The sequence below is a fragment of the Entelurus aequoreus genome, linkage group LG01, assembly GCF_033978785.1.
Source record: "Entelurus aequoreus isolate RoL-2023_Sb linkage group LG01, RoL_Eaeq_v1.1, whole genome shotgun sequence".
Taxonomy (NCBI): domain Eukaryota; kingdom Metazoa; phylum Chordata; class Actinopteri; order Syngnathiformes; family Syngnathidae; genus Entelurus; species Entelurus aequoreus.
The window spans coordinates 76,357,197-76,381,036 of NC_084731.1; the positions used below are offsets into that span (position 1 = coordinate 76,357,197).

At 38.8% G+C, this 23,840-nt stretch overlaps 1 protein-coding gene across 1 annotated transcript in view; it reads right to left on the reverse strand.

Annotated features, from left to right (window-relative positions):
* Positions 1-449: 449 nt before the first annotated feature.
* LOC133641175 (beta-1,3-galactosyltransferase 1-like) overlaps positions 450-23,840 on the reverse strand; it is a 350,960-nt gene continuing 327,569 nt past the window's right edge. Inside the window, exon 3 of the mRNA XM_062035137.1 lies at positions 450-2,487. Coding sequence (XP_061891121.1) covers positions 1,286-2,272 — 987 coding nt within the window. The 5' untranslated portion in view covers positions 2,273-2,487 and the 3' untranslated portion in view covers positions 450-1,285. The remainder of the gene's footprint in view (positions 2,488-23,840) is intronic.

Consider the following 23,840-nt stretch of genomic DNA (forward strand, 5'->3'; position numbering starts at 1 on the left):
TAAATATATATATATATATATATATATATATATATATATATATATATATATATATATATATATATATACAGTATATATATACATATATACTGTATATAAATATATATATATATATATATATATATATACAGTATATATACACAAATTATATATATATATATATATATATATATATATATATATATATATACACATATATATAAACAGTATATATACACAAATTATATATATATATATATATATGTATATATATATATATATATATATATATATATATATATATATATATATACTTATACATATACATATATGTATATATATATATATATATATATATATATATATATATATATATATATATATATATATATATATACATACATATATATATATATATATATATATATATATATATATATATATATATATATATATATTAGTATAGCAGATATCTAATTAATAATAATATAATTGAATATTAAGAGTGTGTGAATGACTTCTACGTTGTTTACTTCCGTGACAACCTCCCTAAAGTTTTGTAATCAATCAGAAATATCAAGCAGCTAAAATGCGCCAAACAAGTGTGGAGAGAGCTTTTTGCATTTTTCCCATCAGGCATTGTAGTGGCCTCAAATGGGTGCAATTTTGAATTATGTATGGTGCTTTGACATTTGTTATAATATCCACAAAATTCAGTGAGCAGGTTGTGTTATGTGTGACCATGTCTGTTGACCTTTTGTGTTAGTTTATCTGCACCATGAGTGGGAAAGAATGTTTGGATTGGATCATATAAGTGAATACTGTGCCACCCACACTAAAATTCATTGTCGCTGACCTGCTTAACTCACGTTGTCCACAAGATGGCGACAAATTTACAGCAATTAGGCCGTCAGACATTCAAAATGAAGCGAGCCAGATTCCTTATTAAAATTGTGACGTCGTCGTAGTTTGGACACCCCTGACTTTGAGGGTTCAAATATGTCAGCAGTTAAGGCATGGTGCTCTTGGCAAACACAAGAAACAACTTGGTGTGTTTTTTTTTACACTTCCTTAAAAAAAGTTTCTCTCTGCCATAGGAGCGAGTGTGCAAGGCCGGATGCACTTGAATGGACGAGCATGTTTTTGGCCTTGTGCTCAAGAAACTCCCAGCAGGGCAGTCTGCTTTTTAGACAAAGCACCGAAGGGCCCGTCAATACTCTGCTCTCAGTGCTCGCCGTTTGCCCACGTTGGAAACGCAGCGTAAAAAAGGTCAATCGATAGCCGACTCGCAGAGTCCCAGATCTCGCTAACATTTAAGGTGCTTCTTGCTGGTCATGTCGTTCCAGATGCGGTGCATTTCTTCCGGGGAGATCTGGTGGACGGTGACCACTCGCCGGTAGCGGCAGAGGCTGTAAGCCATCTTCCAGTGGTTGAAGCCGCTGTTCTGGAAGGGGTGGATGCCCAGTTTGCGCAGGCACACCCCCACGTACACGTCCTCCAGGTGCAGGAGCCTGGTGTGCAGCGAGGTTTGGTATATGAGCTCGGCCACGTCCGCGGAGAAGACGTAGCCGGTGCCGGAGCAGAACGGCGGGTACTTGCTGTCCGGGTACAGATCTCTGGGCATGTACCACTTGCTGCGCATGTCTCGGATCGGCCCGCCGTTGATGACGTAACCGGTGAAGTATCTCCGCCTGGGCTTGGTGGTGGGCTTCAGCAGGTTGTAGACCAGGTTCTCCATGTTGACAAAGATGTCGCTGTCCGTTTTGAGAACATACTGGGCTCTGGCGCAGTACGTGGCCACCCAGCGCATGCCCATCAGCGTCTTGAGCGTCAGGTTGTGGTAGGAGTCGACGAAATCCTCAACGACCACGTCGTGAAAGATCTGGCTCTCCTGCTCCAGCATCTGGTTGAGGACGGCGTCCGTGCTGCGCCCCAGCAGGAAGAGGGTGACCACGCGCACGTCCGGGAAGGTGGTCTCGTCGCCCCACGTCTCTCTGATGGCCTGCCGCGCGTCAAATTCCTTATGAGTGGTGCTGATGAGGATGACGAGAAACGGCGGCTCGGCCTCGCACTTCTTGGCCTCGTTGATGAGGTAGCCGAAGTCGTGCGGGTTGAGCGACCGCGTGCGGTAGTTGCCGAAGGTGGCGCTCTTGTTCAGCTTGGGCGCCTTGCGGACGAGGATGTTCATCTGGCCCACGTAGGACGAGGAGGGGCGGGACACGCTCAGGTACCACAGAGCGCTGGCCCAGCAAACCACCGTCAGCAAGTACAAACAGGAGACCTTTGAAGGCATCGCTGTTCACGTCGTTACCAGCGGGGGCAGCATGGGAAACTCTCGGAGCGGTTCTCCATGGGGTGTCTTGGATCGGGAGGTACAGCTTGAGGCCGCCTCCTTCTCGCATCCACTCCTAACAATCGTGACTATTTAGCAATGTGACGGAGGAGACATGTTTTCTTAACATGGCCAAGACCTTAGTGGGCACCGCTTTCAACTCCCAATGACGGCACCTGAAATTAAGAGATAAAAAGAGGTGTCAGTGACAAACGACATTAAAGAGGAAAGAGCATCAAGACAAAAATGTTGCATGTTTATCTTTATATCAGGGGTCACCAACGCGGTGCCCGCGGGCACCAGGTAGCCCGTAAGGACCAGATGAGTAGCCCGCCGGCCTGTTCTAAAAATAGCTCAAATAGCAGCACTTATCAGTGAGCTGCCTCTATTTTTTAAATTGTATTTATTTACTAGCAAGCTGGTCTCGCTTTGCCCGACATTTTTAATTCTAAGAGAGACAAAACTCAAATAAAATTTGAAAATCCAAGAAAATATTTTAAAGACTTGGTCTTCACTTGTTTAAATAAATTCATGAATTTTTTTTACTTTGCTTCTTATAACTTTCAGAAAGACAATTTTAGAGAAAAAATACAATCTTAAAAATGATTTTAGGATTTTTAAACACATATACCTTTTTACCTTTTAAATTCCTTCCTCTTCTTTCCTGACAATTTAAATCAATGTTCAAGTAAATTTATTTTTTTTATTGTAAAGAATAATAAATACATTTTAATTTAATTCTTCATTTTAGCTTCTGTTTTTTCGACGAAGAATATTTGTGAAATATTTCTTCAAACTTATGATTAAAATTCAAAAAAATTATTCTGGCAAATCTAGAAAATCTGTAGAATCAAATTTTAATCTTATTTCAAAGTCTTTTGAATTTCTTTTAAAATTTTTGTTCTGGAAAATATAGAAGAAATAATGATTTGTCTTTGTTAGAAATATAGCTTGGTCCAATTTGTTATATATTCTAACAAAGTGCAGATCGGATTTTAACCTTTTTAAAACATGTCATCAAAATTCTAAAATTAATCTTAATCAGGAAAAATTACAAATGATGTTCCATAAATTCTCTTTTTAATTTTTTCAAAAAGATTCGAATTAGCTGGTTTTTCTCTTCTTTTTTTCGGTTGAATTTTGAATTTTAAAGAGTCGAAATTGAAGATGAACTATGTTTCAAAATTTAATTGTCATTTTTTTGGTGTTTTCTCCACTTTTAAACCGTTCAATTAAGTGTAAATATCATTAATTATTAATAATAACATAGAGTTCAAGGTAAATTGAGCAAATTGGCTATTTCTGGCAATTTATTTAAGTGTGTATCAAACTGGTAGCCCTTCGCATTAATCACTACCCAAGAAGTAGCTCTTGCTTTCAAAAAGGTTGGTGACCCCTGCTTTATATGAACGTTAGTTTCCTCTCACTGCAATGAAGGGATGAAACGGTTCATGAAAACCCAATCGGAGGATGTGTGCCAGTCGGATCATTTTGTGTGTGTGTCTGTGTAAGAGTTGTGGAGGCATTCGTGTTGCAGACAAACAGAAGAGGCCTGCTTAATGGGAGCACTTTGGATTCTTCTGGATCAAACTGTGGTACGTGTACCACTTTTGGTACGCCGGCTCCATCAAGTGGTATGCCGAAAAATGTGATTCCTTATTTAAGTACAGTTCATTTTTCATTTTCCTTTATTTAACTAGGTAAAAATAACTATTTGCGAGAGTGACCTGGGACAAGAGGGCCGCAAAAACAGGTTTCATAAATAAATAGAACAACAAAAAACAGTAGCAGTCACACACCACGAACATAAAAACATGCAACAGGTAAAAATTAAAATGTTTCAATAAAAACAACTATAATGCCCAATAGAAACAGCTTCTCCATCCTTTCAAATGGCCTGAAATTCCCCCAAAGGGATCAGTTCAGGTAGCCACAGATTATTTTGTAATTCATTCCATGACCATGGAGCAGCAAATCTGAAGTTTTTTTTTTTCCGAGACTTGTTTTGGCTCTAAGAACCAACACGCCAAGTACGTCCTGTGACCTTAAACTGGAGCGACTGGAGCCTCTACACTTAAAAGAACACAACTAAGGGGGAACCAGACCAAGAAGTGATTCATATATAAAAAACATCCATCAAAAAAATCTGCGGACGGACAAAAATGGATAGTTTTCCGGGTGCATTCATAAAAAGGAAGTCTCCCTATTCTAGCAAAAGCATGAAAGTAGTCAAAATGTTGGTAGAGTGGCCGTGCCGGCAACTTGAGGGTTCCAGGTTCGATCCCCGCTTCCGCCATCCTAGTCACTTCCGTTGTGTCCTTGGGCAAGACACTTTACCCACCTGCTCCCAGTGCCACCCACACTGGTTTAAATGTAACTCAGATATTGGGTTTCACTATGTAAAAGTGCTTTGAGTCACTAGAGAAAAGCGCTATATAAATATAATTCACTTCACTTCACAGAATGAAGCGTTTCCTAACTTGTAGGGAAAAACAGGACTTGTTTCTGAAGAAAAAAAAAACTATTTAATTTAAAGATTAGCCACAAGTTTTTCTATGTGTGCTTTAAAAGACACGTTCTCATTTAATACCAATATTTCGTGACCACTTCAAGTTCAACCTTATGAGCAGTTGATATTTTAGGAAAGTTCAATGGCGGCCGTTTGCCTTTTGAGACTAACCTTGGATTTCTCTGCATTTAGCACTCGTCTCAGCTGAGTCGGCTGGCACTGAACAACATCAAAAGCAGACTGCAAGAGCTCAAAGGTTTGTGCTACATGGAACGCAGCATCCGACACATCATTATTTACATATATGGAAAACAACAACCCTGAGATACACACTTTATCACAAGGAGGAAAGACGAGGAGGACCCAGCAACATGATATGGTCAACCGTATCAAATGCTTTTAAAAAGTCAATAAATAGAGCTGCACTATATTTTTGTTTCTGTTTAATGTTACAATGTCCAAAATATTAAATATAGTTGTTAAATAAAACATCTGCCTTGTTTTTAATGAATGCTTAGGCCTACTTCGCTACTGTTTTTTAATGTTGGTCATTATGGTGGTTCTCGGAGAGCCAAGTGTTTTCTGAGGTGGCACTTGGTGAACCACTCATCTAGATTCTCCGAATAACTCTCATATATTTTCTTTTTCTCCCGATATCAAAACTGAAGTTACGTATCTCCCGTATTGTAATATTTGTGATTTTTAAACCGTGGTACGCCGCAGAATCACTTGATGAAAGTACAGTGTTTTATTTGATCCAAACACAGTGTTACTGTTCAAGCTGTGTGTAATGTTACAGTGGCCAAAATATTAAATATACTTGTTAAATAAAACATCTGCCTGGTTTTCAATGAATACTTGGGCCCACTACGCTACTGAATGTTAATGTTGGTCTTTATGGGCGTACGTGGAGAGCCAAAGTTGTGGTGAAGAACGTTTGAGAACTCGTGTTTTAGAGCTTTTGCCCGGATGTCAAAAGGATGAAGTGAAGGTGGTCGATCAACAATCACTTTATCAAAACAAACAATTACACCAAAACGAGCCTCTCGCTTAAAGTGCACACTTTCCCGTCTGTCTTGCCCGCCCTCATCCAATCAGCAGACAGCAAACATTCAATGACTCTCCAACTGTCGGAAAATACAACTCTAAAGCGAATATTCTTTTTTAAGTGCACTTTTCCTCCACACTAAATAACATACATCTATTCACATAAGGGTTGCACGGTGTACCGGTACTAGTATAGTATTGCGGTACTAATGAATCTAGGAGACATCATCTAGCTAGGTGACATCATACGCAAATACGGTGTTAGCTTTCACTGTTATGCTGATGACACCCAACTCTACATGCCCCTAAAGCTGACAAACACGCCAGATTGTAGTCAGCTGGAGGCGTGTCTTAATGAAATTAAACAATGGATGTCCGCTAACTTTTGGCAACTCAACTCTAAGAAAACGGAAATGCTGATTATCGGTCCTGCTAGACACAGACACCTATTTAACAATACCACCTTAACATTTGACAATCAAACAATTACACAAGGCGACTCGATAAAGAATTTGGGTATAATCTTCGACCCAACTCTCTCGTTTGAGTCTCACATTAAGAGTGTTACTAAAACGGCCTTCTTTCATCTCTGTAATATTGCTAAAATGCGTTCCATTTTGTCCACTAGCGACGCTGAGATCGTTATTCATGCGTTCGTTACATCTCGTCTCAATTACTGTAACGTATTATTTTCTGGTCTCCCTATGTCTAGCATTAAAAGATTACAGTTGGTACAAAATGTGGCTGCTAGACTTTTGACAAGAACAAGAAAGTTTGACGACGACATCCTCGGTTCAGATCCCACATCAGGGCAAGGAAAAACTCAACCCAGTGGGCGAAACCCCCCCCCCGCCCACATCTGCGGTCCCCTCCAAGGTTTCTCATTGTCATCCCACTGGGTTGACTTTTTCCTTGCCCTGATGTGGGATCTGAACCGAGGATGTCGTTGTGGCTTATGCAGCCCTTTGAGACACTTGTGATTTATGGCTATATAAATAAACATTGATTGATTGATTGAATCAAAAATGGCACTATACTCTTTTTGAAAAATACTGGTTCCTCATTTTTTTATTTTTTTTTATTTTCTAACGGACATGATGTCTTGTCACGACATTGCTGGTTTTACGAGCAGAGGAGCATGTTCGGCAGCGCACACACACAGAGTACTTACAAGCAGACACAGTGTGTAGACAGAAAAGGGAGAATGGACGCATTTTGGCTTAAAAACTAAAGATAAAGGTGAAGTTATAACACTGAAACGCCCTCAGGAAGAGGTACTTTAAGACATGGCTAGCTAACTAGCGGCTAACATCCATCCGCTGTCAACAGTGTTTTAGCTACTTCTAAATCACTAATCCTTGCCTCCATGGCGACAAATAAGGTACGTTTCTTACTAGTACCATTATCACTGAAGGGTGAGGTATAGCTAAACATGTTTCACTACACACCGTAGGAGGATACAATAGCTCACCGGCGTCACCGCTAACAAAAGCTAGCGCGCCTGAATGTAAACAAATGCCATGGGTGGATCTACACCTGACATCCACTGTAATGATACCAAGTACAAGAGTGTATCTAGTCGATGCTACTATGATTACATTGATATATTTTATCGTCACAAAATATTTTTTTTTAAATTCATGTTACATTTATAAGTCAGGAAATATGTCCTTGGACACATGAGGACTTTGAATATGACCAATGTATGATCCTGTAACTACTTGGTATCGGATCGATACCTAAATTTGTGGTATCATCCAAAACTAATATTTGGTATCAAACAACAGAAGAATAAGTGATTATTACATTTTAACAGAAGTGTAGATAGAACATGTTGAAACAGAACAAAAGCAGGTATTAACAGTAAATGAACATGTCGATTAATAATTTATTTTTACAGTTTGTCCATCATAATGTTGACAAAATAATAGAATGATAAATGACACAATATGTTACTGCATATGTCAGCAGACTAATTAGGAGCCTTAGTTTGTTTACATACTACTAAAAGACAAGTTTTCTAGTATGTTCACTATTTTATTTAAGGACTAAATTGCAATAAAAAACGTATGTTTAATGTGCCCTAAGATTTTTTGTTAGAATACAGACAATAATTACATGTTTTGTGGTCCCCTTTATTTACAAAAGTATCGAATAAACATTTTGGTACCAGTACCAAAATATTGGCTAGTTCACATAAGAACACATTTTATGGGGAAAAAAGGAGCGCAGACGTCTGACACACAACACCTTTGTTCATCAACATGATGACAGATTAGACGTGCAAAGGTGATCTTTAACTAATCAACAGCACAGTACCTTAGCGAGCATTAATGAAGTCGCTCAAAAGGTCGACTGGATTGGCAGCTGTGTAATGACACGTGGCGTACACCGGAACCTGGATTTACCGAACCCTCTATTTGAGAACTTTTAGATTTAAGAATTTTTCAATTGAGTCAAATATTCCTCCGTGTGCCAACCATGTCGCCGTGTGCCAACGCTTCACTCGTTCATTTCGCGTCCCGCCTGCAGGCAAAAAGCAGGGCGCAGCATTTGAGTGAGGAGGCGGAGCTTCTCAGCTTCTCAGCGCTTCAGCATGTGTTCAGTTCAGTTTCAGTTTATTTCCAAAGTGTGATGCATCACATATTTCCACTTGTTTCATTGCAACACGTCCGAAAAGGAGTAGGAAGAAACTGAGGTAACACTTTAGTATGGGGAACATATTCACCATTAATTAGTTGCTTATTAACATCCAAAGTAGTAACATATTGGCTCTTAATTAGTGATTATTAAGTACTTATTAGTGCCTTATTCTGCATGGCCTTATAATACAACCAGTAAGCCATTAACTAAGAGTCTTCCCTCAACAACCTCAGAATCATTGCTTATTAGTAACCCTAACCCTAACCCTTATATGTTCCCCTAGTGTCCAAATAACTCTAAATTAAGTCTTGTTTTACTTTAATAAGAAACTAATTAACGGTGAATATGTTACCCATACTAAAGTGTTACCAAAACTAAGTTAATTTAATCCTACCGCTTTTCATAAAATAGCTATTGTATCCCATGTCCTTGTTCTCTGTAACAGAACAGAGAATAAATAAATAATATACCATAAGTAAGTAAACAAATATTAAATACATAAATAATCTTTATCTAAAAAAAAAAAAGGGTTCAAGATGTTAAGTTAAAGTTAAACTAGTAAAGTTAAAGTTAAAATGTTCATCATCATTTTTGTTCTGTGTACTTTGTGAACACTTGTAGTTTGAACAGTCTCTTAAACTGAATCATATTGGTGCTTTGTTTGATTTCTTTGGTTAATCCATCCCATCATTAATTCCACATACTGATATACTAAAGGTTGTAAGTGTTGTACGAGCATACAAATATTTTAAATGAGATTTTTCTCTAAGGTTATATTTCTCCTCTTTTGTTGAGAAGAATTGTTGTACATTCTTGGCTAGCAGGTTATAGTTTGCTTTGTACATCATTTTAGATGTTTGCAAATGCACCAAATCGTTGAATTTCAATATTTGTGATTCAATAAATAAAGGGTTTGTATGTTCTCTATATCCAACATTATGTATTATTCTATTTTATCTTTTTTGTAACACAGTTAATGAATGAAGTGCACATTTTTAGTTGTTTCTCATATTTCTATACAATAACTCAGATATGATAACACTATACGAGCAGTAGAGGATATGAAGTGATTTTTGGTCTAGAACATATTTTGCTTTATTCATTATTGACGTGTTTATTGCTACTTTATGTTGTATATTTTTTACGTGAGGTTTCCAGTTCCTTTCATCATCTATTATTACACCCACAAATGTGATTTATTTTACCCTTTCAATATCTACTCCGTCTATCTATATTCGTCTATTTGTATTTGTGTTTGACTTTCCCTTCTACTGTTACCAAAGGTAAACGTGGTGTTATTGAGTCTGTTTAGCTGACTTCTGTTTTGTTTGATCAGCCGTTTTACTGCCTTGTCACAGACACCATTTGGAAACAATTAGGGTATGTAAATAAATATTTACAAAATCATTCTGTGGAAATAACTCATTTCGCAACATACAGTATTTGCGGCTTATAGTCCGGTGCGGCTAATATATGGAAAAAATACTTTTTTCTTCAAAAATGTAGTGGGTGTGGCTTATACACTGGTGGACTCTTTTGTCTGGAATATTCTTCAACATCTTTTGGTTTTTGCCCGCAAAGTCCCCCCTTGTGTTCAGGCACTTATTCACTGAGTTATATTGACTTGTCACTTTTGAATCGATCATATAACGATAATACCGTATTTTGACGATGATAAGACACTACTTTTTTTTCTCATGCTTTGAACCCTGCGGCTTATAAAACGGTGCAGCTAATTTATGGATGTTTCTTCGGTAACAGCCATTATGTTTTGTATTCAACAAATAGTTTTCATAAAACACAGACAGAGATACTGAAAATGGGTGTTATTGTTTGTGCTGTGGCACCATCTTTTCGCTTACTGAAAGTGCTGCGGGTTGTACGTCGACAGTCATTTCTTTAGTTCCGTGCCTTGAACCGAAAGTATAAGTGCTGTTTTGTCTACTAATTGTTCATAGCGTTTCTACTCGCATGGATCCTTCACTCATCACTCCAAACAACGTTTTTAAGTAGAGATGTCCGATAATATCGGCCTGCCGATATCATCGGCCGATAAATGCTTTAAAATGTAATATCGGAAATTATCGGTATCGTTTTTTTTTATTATCGGTATCGTTTTTTATATATATATATATATATATATATATATTTTATTTTTTTATTTTTATTAAATCAACATAAAAAACACAAGATACACTTACAATTAGTGCACCAACCCAAAAAACCTCCCTCCCCCATTTACACTCATTCACACAAAAGGGTTGTTTCTTTTTGTTATTAATATCCTGGTTCCTACATTATATATCAATATATATCAATACAGTCTGCAAGGGATACAGTCCGTAAGCACACATGATTGTGCGTGCTGCTGGTCCACTAATAGTAATAACCTTTAACAGTTAGTTTTACTTATTTTCATTAATTACTAGTTTCTATGTAACTGTTTTTATATTGTTTTACTTTCTTTTTTATTCAAGAAAATGTTATTAATTTATTTATCTTATTTTTAATTTTTTTTTTAAAAAGGACCTTATCTTCACCATACCTGGTTGTCCAAATTAGGCATAATAATGTGTTAATTCCACGACTGTATATATCGTATCGGTTGATATCGGTATCTGTAATTAAGAGTTGGACAATATCGGAATATCGGATATCGGCAAAAAGCCATTATCGGACATCCCTATTTTTAAGTTTTACAATATATCTAAAACTATTCTTACTGACTAAACCGTCCCACGGGTGATGTCTATTGGAGTGCATAATTGTACGTGCTATTGTAATGTAACCAAGCTAGCATCGCTAGCAACAGCCAATATGCTAAGACGTTTCCCGAGTGTCTGTGTTGGAATTATTAACCTACAATTTTTTGTATTGTTTCAGTTTCTTAAAATTCACCAAAACGTCACCGTGGAGTTATTGAGTCTGTTTAGCTGATTGGAGAGCTAGCTTCCGCAGCTAGTGGGTCCATGACGAAGACTTCTGTTTTGTTTGATCAACTGTTTTACTGCCTTGTTACAGACAGCGTTTGGTAACAATTAAGGTATGTAAATAAACCTTTACACAATCATTATGCGGAAATAACTAATTTCGCAACATATCTACGACTTATAGTCCGGTCCGGCTAATATATGGAAAAATACTTTTTTCTTCAAAAAATTTGTGGGTGTGGCTTTAACATTGGTGGACTCTTTTGTCTGGAAAATACGCTACTCTAGTGATATATTAATGAGTTTGCCCTCTCCTTACGTGTACGCCTGGTCGTTACACAGCAACAGATTGTTAATTTCCTGTTAATTACCGCTTCCATCTACACTTCTTAAACACTTATTTCTTCCTCTGTTTCAAGCTAGCTTAGCGATTAGCATGCCTTTCTGTCCGCTCCTGGTGTGTTACATGTTTAGCCTCATACCTCCAGTGATAATTGTAAGGAATGTGGTTTTTTTGCCGCACCGGAGGTGATGATTATTAACTTAGCGGAGCGGCTCCCCACTTTGTATGAACATACATAGTTAGCTGCTAGCCGGGGACCAAAAATAAATGAAGTATCAGCCAGACAATTTACAATTAATGTAATGCAAAATAAAAAACATTTTGAACAATTCGGCCATTATTTTGCCAATGATGTACACAAATAGATCATGTATCATATCAACATAAATCGCCTGATTAATAAGTGTTTTTTTTAACATGATTAATGCGATCACTTGTGGTGAATAACTGCGTGCGTTCACCTTGGCATTATTTTAGTTTTACTAAAATTTAAAGTCTGCTTTTGTCAAACCATCTTTTTTAATTTGTTCATTTCTTCTGTTATTATTTGTATTAGCTTCTGTGTGTTCTCTCCTGCCTTTTCTCTTGCTTTTTTTTCCGCCTTTTGACAAGTGGGGAAAAAAAAGGAGAGAATCACTGTGGAGTAAAAAAAAAAGATATATTAATTGCCAGGAGTACATTAATGGCGCTCGCCAGTGTGGAAGAATCGACGAAGCAAGTTTTAATTCTGATGAGAAAAAGAAGCAGACTCATATCACAGCGGAGAAGAGCTACAGTCTCGTTCAGCGGCGCCTCTTTAAAAGCATACACACACACACACACACACACACAGCCCCTACCCCCGCCCACCGTTCTCCCCCTCTGCTCTTTTCTCGTCAGCTCCTCCCTTGCGGATGTCAATGCCAGTGGATTTTACTTAATTTAAATGTTGATTCCTGTTACAGTTCAGGATTTTTGTGATTTCTGATCATTTGTGAGGGCACCTAAGGGACTTGTTGTTTTGTGTTGCGTTTTATTGTTCTCTGCCTTACCTTTTATTTTGTGCCTGAATGTTTTTTTAGTTCACTCTTCCTCGGCGAGGGGCGGGCAGACCTTGAGGCACACCTGCAGCTAATCAGTTCTTGGACTATTTAAGCTTGGCACAGACAGCTGTGCCTTGCTGGTTATTGTTTCCTGTTCCTTCCACCTCGCATGCATTTTCTTGACCTCCAAGTCCAGGTATGTTTTTTCGCCCTTATTATTCACCTAACCTCCGTGTGTTTTTTCTGTCCTCCCTGAGGTGGATTAAATATCTATTGTGGACTATTCCTTAGTTCAGTGTGCCCGGGCTCTTCCCCTTGCCGACCTCTGAGGTTCCTGCTTATTGGCTATATTATATGGTGTGTGTTTCTGCCCCACCACCTTTTGTTAACCTTGTTGGACTTAATTAAAGACTTTCCTTTTCTTGATTCCATCTTGCCTCCCGTCTCTGCATTCTGGGGTCAACACCTTGACCCAGTCCTAACAGTTTTGGCTTGTTAATAAAGAGAAAGTTGATCCATTTTATGTTTGTTTGATCCACAGTACTGTTAAGTGTACAAATATAAACTAAAATATGGACTTTTGTCAAGGCTGGAATCAATTATTCATATTGAAATTGTAAATTATTGATTTTTGAACCCTATTAAAGAACCAATAAAGTTTGTAAATGGAGGTTGCACTGTACTGGATGACATTAAATAAATGGTCATGGTGGATTATCGGGATATTAAATGTTATGGGGTGTTAAAAAGAACAACAATGTAAAAGAGGTGTAAAGAAATGGAATGTGTCAACTAGGGTTGTACAATATACCGGTACTAGTATAGTATCGCGGTACTAATGAATCAAAAACGGTGCTATACTCTGTTTGAAAAGTACCGGTTCACCATATTTTTGGGGTTTTACAAGAGAAGGAGCATGTTCGGCAGCGCACACACATGTAGTACTTACAAGCAGACACAGTGTGTAGACAGAAAAGGGAGAATAGACGCATTTTGGTCTAAAAACTAAAGATAAAGGTGAAGTTATAACACTGAAACGCCCTCAGGAAGAGGTGCTTTAAGACATGGCTAGCTAGCTAGTGGCTAACAACCATCCGCAGTCGGCAGTGTTTTAGCTACTTCTAAATCACTAATCTTTGTCTCCATGGCGACAAATAAAGTATGTTTCTTACAAGTATCATTATCACTGCAGGACGAGGAATAGCTAAACATGCTGCACTACACACCGTAGGAGGATACAATAGCTCACCGGCGTCACAATGTAAACAAATGGGTGGAACTACACCTGACATCCACTGTAATGATACCGAGTACAAGAGCGTATCTAGTCGATACTACTATGATTACATCAATATTTTTTTATCGTCACAAAATCTTTTTTCCTTTTTTTCAAATTTATATTAGTTTATAAACTTAGGAAATATGTCCCTGGACACATGAGGGCTTTGAATATGACCAATGTATGATCCTGTAACTACTTGGTATCGGATTGATACCTAAATTTGTGGTATCATCCAAAACTAATGTAAAGTATCAAACAACAGAAGAATAAGTGATTATTACATTTGAACAGAAGTGTAGATAGAACATTTTGAACTAGAAAATAAGCAGATATTAACAGTAAATGAACAAGTGGATTAATAATACATTTTTACAGTTTGTCCCTCATAATTTTGACAAAATAATGGAATGATAAATGACAATATGTTACTGCATATGTCAGCAGACTAATTAGGAGCCTTTGTTTGTTTACTTACTAATAAAAGACAAGTTGTCTAGTATGTTCACTATTTTATTTAAGGACAAACTTGCAATAATAAACATGTTTAATGTACCCTAAGATTTTTTGTTCAAATAAAGCCACTAATTACATGTTTTGTGGTCCCCTTTATTTAGAAAAGTATCGAAAGGTATCGGAATACATTTTGGTACCGGTACCAGAATATTGGTATCGAGACAACCATAGTGTCAACGATACGGTCTGATCTGCATCAGCCAAACTCGCTGATTATCGTCTTCTCATCCCCGCCGGGCTCAGGGCGCCCGTCAAGCTCACTCTGGCAGTCTGGCGAGAGGAGGCGGAGAATGTAAACGTCAAACGGGGCCGATGATTAATATCCACTTGGTCTGGTTTAACAACCTCAGTGCGCTTCTAACGTGCTCGCCATGGCTCCTCCACACCTCCGAGTGGGACTGGATCAGACTTTAACGCTATACTGCTTCATTAGTCGCCATGGTGCTGCAGTTGTCACTTCAGCACCTTTGAGCTCTAATTGGACCAAAGTTGGATTTATTTAAACACAAAATATCCTTTATTAAGCGATCCTTTATGCTGCCGATTCCGATCTACCGTTAATGACGTCTTGAAAATGTTTTTATGTTGAGTGCTGTTGACAACATCAACACAATAATCAAACTCCTTCCTTATTCTCTTCTACAAAACCCAAAACCAGTTGGCACGTTGTGTAAATGGTAAATAAAAACAGAATACAATGATTTGCAAATCATTTCAACTTATATTAAACTTATATTCAATTGAATAGACTGCAAAGACAAGATATTTACTGTTCAACTGAGAAACTTCTTTTTTTTTGCAAATAATCATTAACTTAGAATTTAATGGCAGCAACACATTGCAAAAAAGTTGTCACAGGGGCATGTTCACCACTGTGTTACATGGCCTTTCCTTTTCACAACACTCAGTAAACGTTTGGGAACTGAGGAGACACATTTTTGAAGTGGAATTATTTCCCATTCTTGCTTGATGTACAGCTTAAGTTGTTCAACAGTCCGGGGGTCTCCGTTGTGGTATTTTAGGCTTCATAATGCGCCACACATTTTCAATGGGAGACAGGTCTGGACTACAGGCAGGCCAGTCTAGTACCCACACTCTTTTACTATGAAGCCACGCTGTTGTAACACGTGGCTTGGCATTGTCTTGCTGAAATAAGCAGGGGCGTCCATGATAACGTTGCTTGGATGGCAACATATGTTGCTCCAAAAACTGTATGTACCTTTCAGAATTAATGGCGCCTTCACAGATGTGTAAGTTACCCATGTCTTGGGCACTAATACACCCCCATACCATCACAGATGCTGGCTTTTGAACTTTGTGCCTAGAACAGTCCGGATGGTTCTTTTCCTCTTTGTTCTGGAGGACACGACGTCCACAGTTTCCAAAAACAATTTGAAATGTGGACTCGTCAGACCACAGAACACTTTTCCACTTTGCATCAGTCCATCTTAGATGAGCTCGGGCCCAGCGAAGCCGGCAGCGTTTCTGGGTGTTGTTGATAAATGGCTTTCGCTTTGCATAGTAGACTTTTACTTGCACTTACAGATGTAGCAACAAACTGTAGTTACTGACAGTGGTTTTCTGAAGTGTTCCTGAGCCCATGTGGTGATATCATTTACACACTGATGTCGCTATTTGATGCAGTACCGCCTGATGGATCGAGCACGGGCATTCAATGTTGGTTTTCGGACTTGCCACTTACGTGCAGTGATTTTTCCAGATTCTCTGAACCTTTGATACCTGATATTACATTAACATGATTAATGCGATCGTTTGTGGCATTATTTTTGTTTTACTGAGATTCAAAGTCTGTTTTTGACAAACCATCCTTTTAATTTGTTAATTTCTTCTGTTATTATTTGTATTAGCTTCTGTGTGTTCTCTCCTGCCTTTTCTCTTGCTTTTTTTTCGTCTTCTGACAAGTGGGAAAAAAAGGAAAGAATCACTGTGGAGTAAAAAAAAAAAAAAATTATTTGCCAGGAGTACATTAATGGCGGTCGCGAGTGTGGAAGAATCGACGAAGCAAGTTTTAATTGTGATGAGAAAAAGAAGCCTAAGCAGACTCATATCACAGCGTGGAAGAGCTACAGTCTCGTTCAGCGGCGCCTCTTTAAAAAGCATACACACACCCCCGCCCACCATTCTCCCCCTCTGCTCTTTTCTCGTCAGCTCCTCCTTTGCCATTGTCAATGCAAGTGGATTTTACTTGTTTAAATGTTGATTCTTGTTACAGTTCAGGATTTTTGTGATTTCTGATCGTTTGTGAGTGCACCTAAGGGACTTCTTGTTGTTGTTTTGTGTTGGGTTTTATTGTTCTCCTGCTTTCCCTTTTATGTTGTGCCTGCATTTTCCCTGTTGTGCTTTTTGTTTTCCCAATTCACTCTTACAATTAGGACTGTAATGTAAAACAAAACAACTTTTTGAACAATTCAGCCATCAGCAGGTGTGTCCTGAAATTCAAACATAACATGATGAATGCCACATTCAAGGCTCCAACGTTATCTATAGCGGGGGTGAAAATGTGGGACAATGTGAGCGGAGAAATTAAACTGGCTTCTAGCCTAAGAGTGTTCAACCTTGTGGTAAAAAATGTGTTGTTGGGAAACTATCAAAAACATGACTAGTTGTTTGGACTATCTCAACTGTGGAACACAGGTGCACAATAACTCACTGCGGAATAAGGGACATAACACAGCAGACAAGGCTTCAGTAGACGAAAGATACCCAGGCAATATGGAGCTAATCAGAAGGTCACTATCAAAAAAATCTGTCATTATCATCCATTATCATGTTATACTTGTTCTGAAATTGTCATGTATCCATTAAATCTGCTGTTGAAACTTGGACTATATAACCAACATATATAACCAGCATATAAATTGATTGTAAATTAGGGGCGGGACATGGATAAGCATTCTTGCTTTTTTTCCCGTATCACTTTTCGGTGGGTGCTGTTGCATGTCTGTCAAATTACAAAGAGTGATGAAGTGTTGCTATATACACTATATTGCCAAAAGTATTTGGCCACCTGCCTTTACTCACATATGAACTTGAAGTGCCATCTCATGGAATTGTCCAAAATGTGTTGGTATCCCGGAGCATTTAAAGTTCCTTTCACCGGAACTAAGGGGGCCAAGCCTAACTCCTGAAAAACCAACCCCACACCATAATTCCTCCTCCACCAAATTTCACATTCGGCACAATGCAGTCCAAAATGTAGCGTTCTGCTGGCAACCTCCAAACCCAGACTCGCCCATCAGATTGCCAGATGGAAAAGCGTGATTCATCAATCCAGAGAACGCGTCTCCACTGCAATAGAGTCCAGTGGCGACATGCTTTACACCACTGCATCCGGCCTTTTGCATCGGACTTGGTGATGTATGGCTTAGATGCAGCTGCACGGCCATATAAACCCATTCCATGAAGCTCTCTGCGTACTGTACGTGGGCTAATTGGAAGGTCACATGAAACTTGGAGCTCTGTAGCAACTGACTGTGCAGAAAGTCTTTGCACTATGCGCTTCAGCATCTGCTGACCCCTCTTTGTCAGTTTACGTGGCCTACCACTTGGTGGCTGACTTGCTGTTGTTCCCAAACTCTTCACTTTTCTTATTAATAAAGTTGACTTTGGAATATTTAAGAGCGAGGAAATTTCACGACTGGATTTGTTGCACAGGTGGCATCCTATGACAGTTCCACGTGGGAAATCACTGTGAGTGGCCCATTCTTTCACAAATGTTTGTAGAAACAGTCTCCATGCCTAAATGCCTGATTTTATACACCAGGCCAAGGGATTAGGACACCTGATTCTCATCATTTGGATGGGTGGCCAAATACTTTTGGCAATGTAGTGTATGTCTGTCTGCCGAAATAAATGAATTCATTCATTCATTTTGCCAATGATGTACACACATAGATCATGTATCATATCAACATAAATTGCCTGATTAATCTGTGTTTTTTTTAACATGATTAATGTGATCATTTGTGGCGAATAACTGCGTGCAGTAAAAAAAAACACAAACTAAAAGCCGCCTCAGAACTGCCTGTGGGACACAAGGCAGAAAAGTAGGTTTGATTATGTACATAAAAGGCGTAAAGATCCTGTTAGAGATCCTATTAGAGATCCTGCAGAGGCGACGTGGCTGAGATGAAAGTGGCTGAGAAATCTTGCAGCTTCTTTTCATCAGGTCTTGTCTGCTATTCCAGCCTCGTTCCCACCGGCTCCCTGGCCCCCATCCTGCCTCTCCTCCACTCTCTGAAGCCCCGTCTTCAATCTCACGGCCCAGCAATATTCATCTCATCAGGGCTTCTCCTCCATCACTCGCTCATTCTACACACAGGTAGGTGCTTGAGCTGTCGTTACATCTTCCTCCACCTCTCCATCTTCATCTCACACTTTCATTGTTTTCCACCACATCCTCTTTCTTCACACTGACTACTCTTCTCAGTCACTTATTGACATGTCCCAGTCCTCGCAGGCAATCCTGATCTTCCCTTCCTGTTATTATTCTCCTGCCTCCCTGACAGATTCACTAAATCATTAATCGTTACTTATCTTCTTTCTCTGACCTTGCTTGCGCTCATTTGTTCATTTCTTCCGCAGCTGCCATTGCTTTCCTCCTTTAAAAAACCAATAGGCACTAAACACTTTTCCAGGGACAGGACCTCCATGGAGTCATGGTCTCGGATTGTGTCTGCGGTACCAATTAAGTATTAATGAACTACAAGAGGTATTACCCTATTGTCCGGACTATGGAGCGCACCCACTTAATTGGAGAAGAAACAAATATTATTCCATATATAAGCCGCACCGGACTATAAGCCGCATATATTTAGGTTGTGAAATGAGTTATTTACACAGAAAGATTCTGTAAATGTTCATTGACATACCTTAATTCAAGGTTGTCCAAACTTTTTGACTTGGGGGGCTGCATTGGGCTAAAAAAAATGGTCGAAGGCCGACTGCATGCATAGTAAATCTATAAATTTGTATATATATATATATATATATATATATATATATATATATATATATATATATATATATATATATATATATATATATATACACTACATTGCCAAAATTATTTGGCCACCAATCCAAATGATCAGAATCAGGAGAACCAGGGTAACGGTACATTTCGGACTTCATTGTGTCGAGTGTGAAATTTGGTGGAGGAGAAATTATAGTGTGGGGTTGTTTTTTAGGAGTTGGGCTTGGCCCCTTAGTTCCAGTGAAATAAACTTTGAATGCTCCAGGATACCAAAACATTTTGGTACAATTCCATGCTCCCAACCTTGTGGGAACAGTTTGGAGCGGGCCCCTTCCTCTTCCAACATGACTGTGCACCAGTGCACAAAGCAAGGTCCATAAAGACATGGATGATGGAGTCTGGTGTGGATGAACTTGACTGGCCTGCACAGAGTCCTGACCTGAACCCAATAGAACACCTTTGGGATGGATTAGAACAGAGACTGAGAGCCAGGCCTTCTCGACCAACATCAGTGTGTGACCTCACCAATGCGCTTTTGGAAGAACGGTGGAAAATTCCTATAAACACACTCCGCAACCTTGTGGACAGCCTTCCCAGAAGAGTTGAAGCTGTAGTAGCTGCAAAAGGTGGACCGACATCATATTGAACCCTATGGGTTAGGAATGGGATGGCACTTCAAGTTCATATGTGAGTCAAGGCAAGTGGCCAAATATTTTTGGCAATATAGTGTAGTAGCCTATAGCCTAGGGCAGGGGTCGGCAACCCAAAATGTTGAAAGAGCCATATTGGACCAAAAATACAAAAACAAATCTGTCTGGAGCCGCAAAAAATTAAAAGCCATATTACATACAGATAGTGTGTCATGAGATATACATTGAATTAAGAGGACTTAAAGGAAACTAAATGACCTCAAATATACCTACAAATGAGGCATAATGATGCAAATGTACATATAGCTAGCCTAAATAGCATGTTAGCATCGATTAGCTTGCAGTCATGCAGTGACCAAATATCAATCAATCAATCAATGTTTATTTATATAGCCCCCGATTAGCACTCCACACAAGTCAATAACATCAACAAAACTCACCTTTGTGCATTCACGCACAACCTTAAAAGTTTGGTGGACAAAATGAGACAGAAAAAGAAGTGGCATAAAACAAGTCCTAGAAAGTCGGAGAAAGTTATACAGGTAAACAAACTACGGTGAGTTCAAGGACCACCAAAATTAGTAGGACAAAACGGCGCTCGCCAAATACTCGAATCAGTGAAGCATGTTTAATATAAACCGTGTGCTTTATAACAATTGGGGAGATTTGTGTCATGTTTGTCCTCCTACAGAAACCATATTAAAACAAAAAATATACTTTTTTCCCCTCATCTTTTTCCATTTTTCACACATTTTTTAAAAAGCTCCAGAGAGCCACTAGGGCGGCGCTAAAGAGCCGCATGCGGCTCTAGAGTCGCGGGTTGCCGACCCCTGGTCTAGGGACACCCCTATTAAAAAACGAAACAAAGCAGTGATTACTTGTGCAAAGTTGACAGTTAACATCTAAATGTCCTCCAATAAGCACACAATTTCTTTTATTTTAGCACACAATTTCTTTTATTTTAGTCAAATCATTTACAAAAGGTAAACATTGTAGGCTACACTCTACTAGGAGCTAGCAGCTACACAACAGCTAAGCACACAATAGCACACAAGCTAGACACACGTAACAATAATTGAACCACATTGCAGTGTAAAACAGCACATTTGTCAACATAAACAAGTATCAAATGATCATAGTTGCATATTACTTACACACATAAAGTCTCCAAGGAAGAAGTGCATTAGACAGCATCCAGTAACAAATGTGTCCGTATCATTCAACTTAACGTGTCATGAGCTTAACTTAACTTAAACTCAGTTTCACCTAAAAAAAAACCACTTTACCTTAAAGACAGCATAATCCATTCTCGACGGTTAATAATAAATAGGTTAGTGTTTTTCATGTTTGACTAATTTCACTTGACCAGACCTTTTCTAACATTCCACACTACTAAATAACACAATCGCATCGGTTCAATATCGACATATGTATTTCACTAGCTATTAAATATATACTACATTTAGACCCGCATCTCTAAGTGTGATGCAAGCTGTACACCGACTACTCTAAAGTCAGCTCTAAAGTTACTATAGTATTATCCCTTGAGAAGATACAGCCTAGTAAAATTGTTGTTTATGAGCCATACAAAAGTGATCAATACAACAACAATACAACTGAAGGACATTATTATGGAATCTCTTTATGACATTAATAGCGTGGTTATGAATCAATATGTTAAAGTGACATGTTTACAACGCCGTCACATCCATAAAATGAGAAATGGACACAAAAGCACAATTCCAGCATTCAAGCACGTTCAGTACAATAAAAGTTAATCGTGGTGCTTAATTGCTCGTTTAAGACCACTTTTTTATGTCAGCAGAGTGACGGAAGAAATGAAAGAAAGTGAAGGATGAGAAAGTGTCCGACTTGCAAAGTCCTTCCTCGCCCGGCAAGTCTCTGCTGCGGCGGCACTCGTGCGCGTTTGTGCCCTACCACGGCGACAAAAGTCGTCGACAAATGTAAGAACACGGCACAATTGGAACGGCGCTCTAGTTTGGTTGTGTTGATGACGTCTGAAGCGGTGAGCGACACGCCAACTTGGTGCGCCATTTGTGTCGACTCGGCGGAAAATGTAGAGTTTGTGTCAAAAGGGAGGAATCTTTAGAATACATTAGCAGGCCTTGAATTTGAACTTTTTAAGGTCAAGGCAAGTGTTGCATTAAAAAGGAGGGCTTGTATTTTAGGGCACCAAGGAAAGTTAGAAGGGCACAGAGGCAAACATTATTTTCTTTCGAGGCAGGGGCTCCAAAGCATGCATGCATACATATACATATACATATACATATACATATACATATACATATACATATACATACACATATACATATACATATACATATACATATACATATACATATACGTGTGTATATTGTTGAGTTGGTGCTGCAAGGAATTCTGGGAATGTGTCCTGTAGTGTTTATGTTGTGTTGCGGTGCAAATATTCTCCCGAAATGTGTTTGTCATTGTTGTTTAGTGTGCTCTCACTATATGGCACAGCTTTATGACAGTGTTGGCGTTGTTTATGCGGACACCCTTAATGTGACATGTATGGCTGTTGACTAAGTCTGACCTTCATTCACTGGTAAGTGTGTATTCATAAGTGACCTGATCAAGGTAAGTGATTACAACAATATTCGGTGGCAGCTTCTCTTGAAATCCTTAATTAATGATCGTTATTATTCCATCAAACGCTATATGATGTTGAATTCAGCTTTCAGTGCTTGGCTTCGGTTTCTCCAATGAACAAAGCATAGTGGGCAGGGGTTTGTTTTCAGAGCAGCCAGCCTGAAACGCATGTGTCAGGAACAGATGCGGAAGCAGCTTTTTACGTGATAATATATCATATTGTAGGTGTTTATTACCCTTTGCATTCATAGTTTGCTGTTTGTTACATTTTTGTAAAAGATGTCTATGGAGGAGCTGGTCTGAGAAGTAAAAGAGGAGCCATGCTCATATGTTGTTAATATTCAGTGTTTTATTGTTCGTGGCTAATATTGTAAATCCCACTCTCTTTATTTTAATGTACATTTTGGGTGTCCCATTCAGTAAAAAACTATAAAATTCCATTCCGGTTTTTTGAGGTGGTCTGTCATAATTTTTTTAGAACTCTATCAGACATTGTGACTTTTGGTATTAGGGTTCCTGAAAAAAAGGGACCCAAACACACATACTGTACAGCAGATTTTTACAGCTTAATGTGCATATATCATTTATACACACATACACATTGGCCCCCGAGACATATTTTTTCTCTCAATGTGGCCCCCGAGTCAAAATATTTTCCCCGCTCTGCTTTAGGCACTCGCTAGTATTAGCTTACAGCTAGCGATGGACATAACTTTGTTTTTCTAACCACGAGAAGTAGGAAAGTGAGTGTGAAGGACAATGCTGTCACGTGATTAATTAATTTATGAGCTGTAATAAATTAATCAAATTACTGTATTTTTCAGACCACAGGCCGCACCAAATCGTAAGGCGCACTGCTGTTGTACATCTTGAACATCCGTACTGGCTGTGCCAGCAACCTGAGGGTTCCTGGTTCGATCCCCAGCTTCTACCAACTTCGTCACGCCCGTTGTGTCCTTGAGC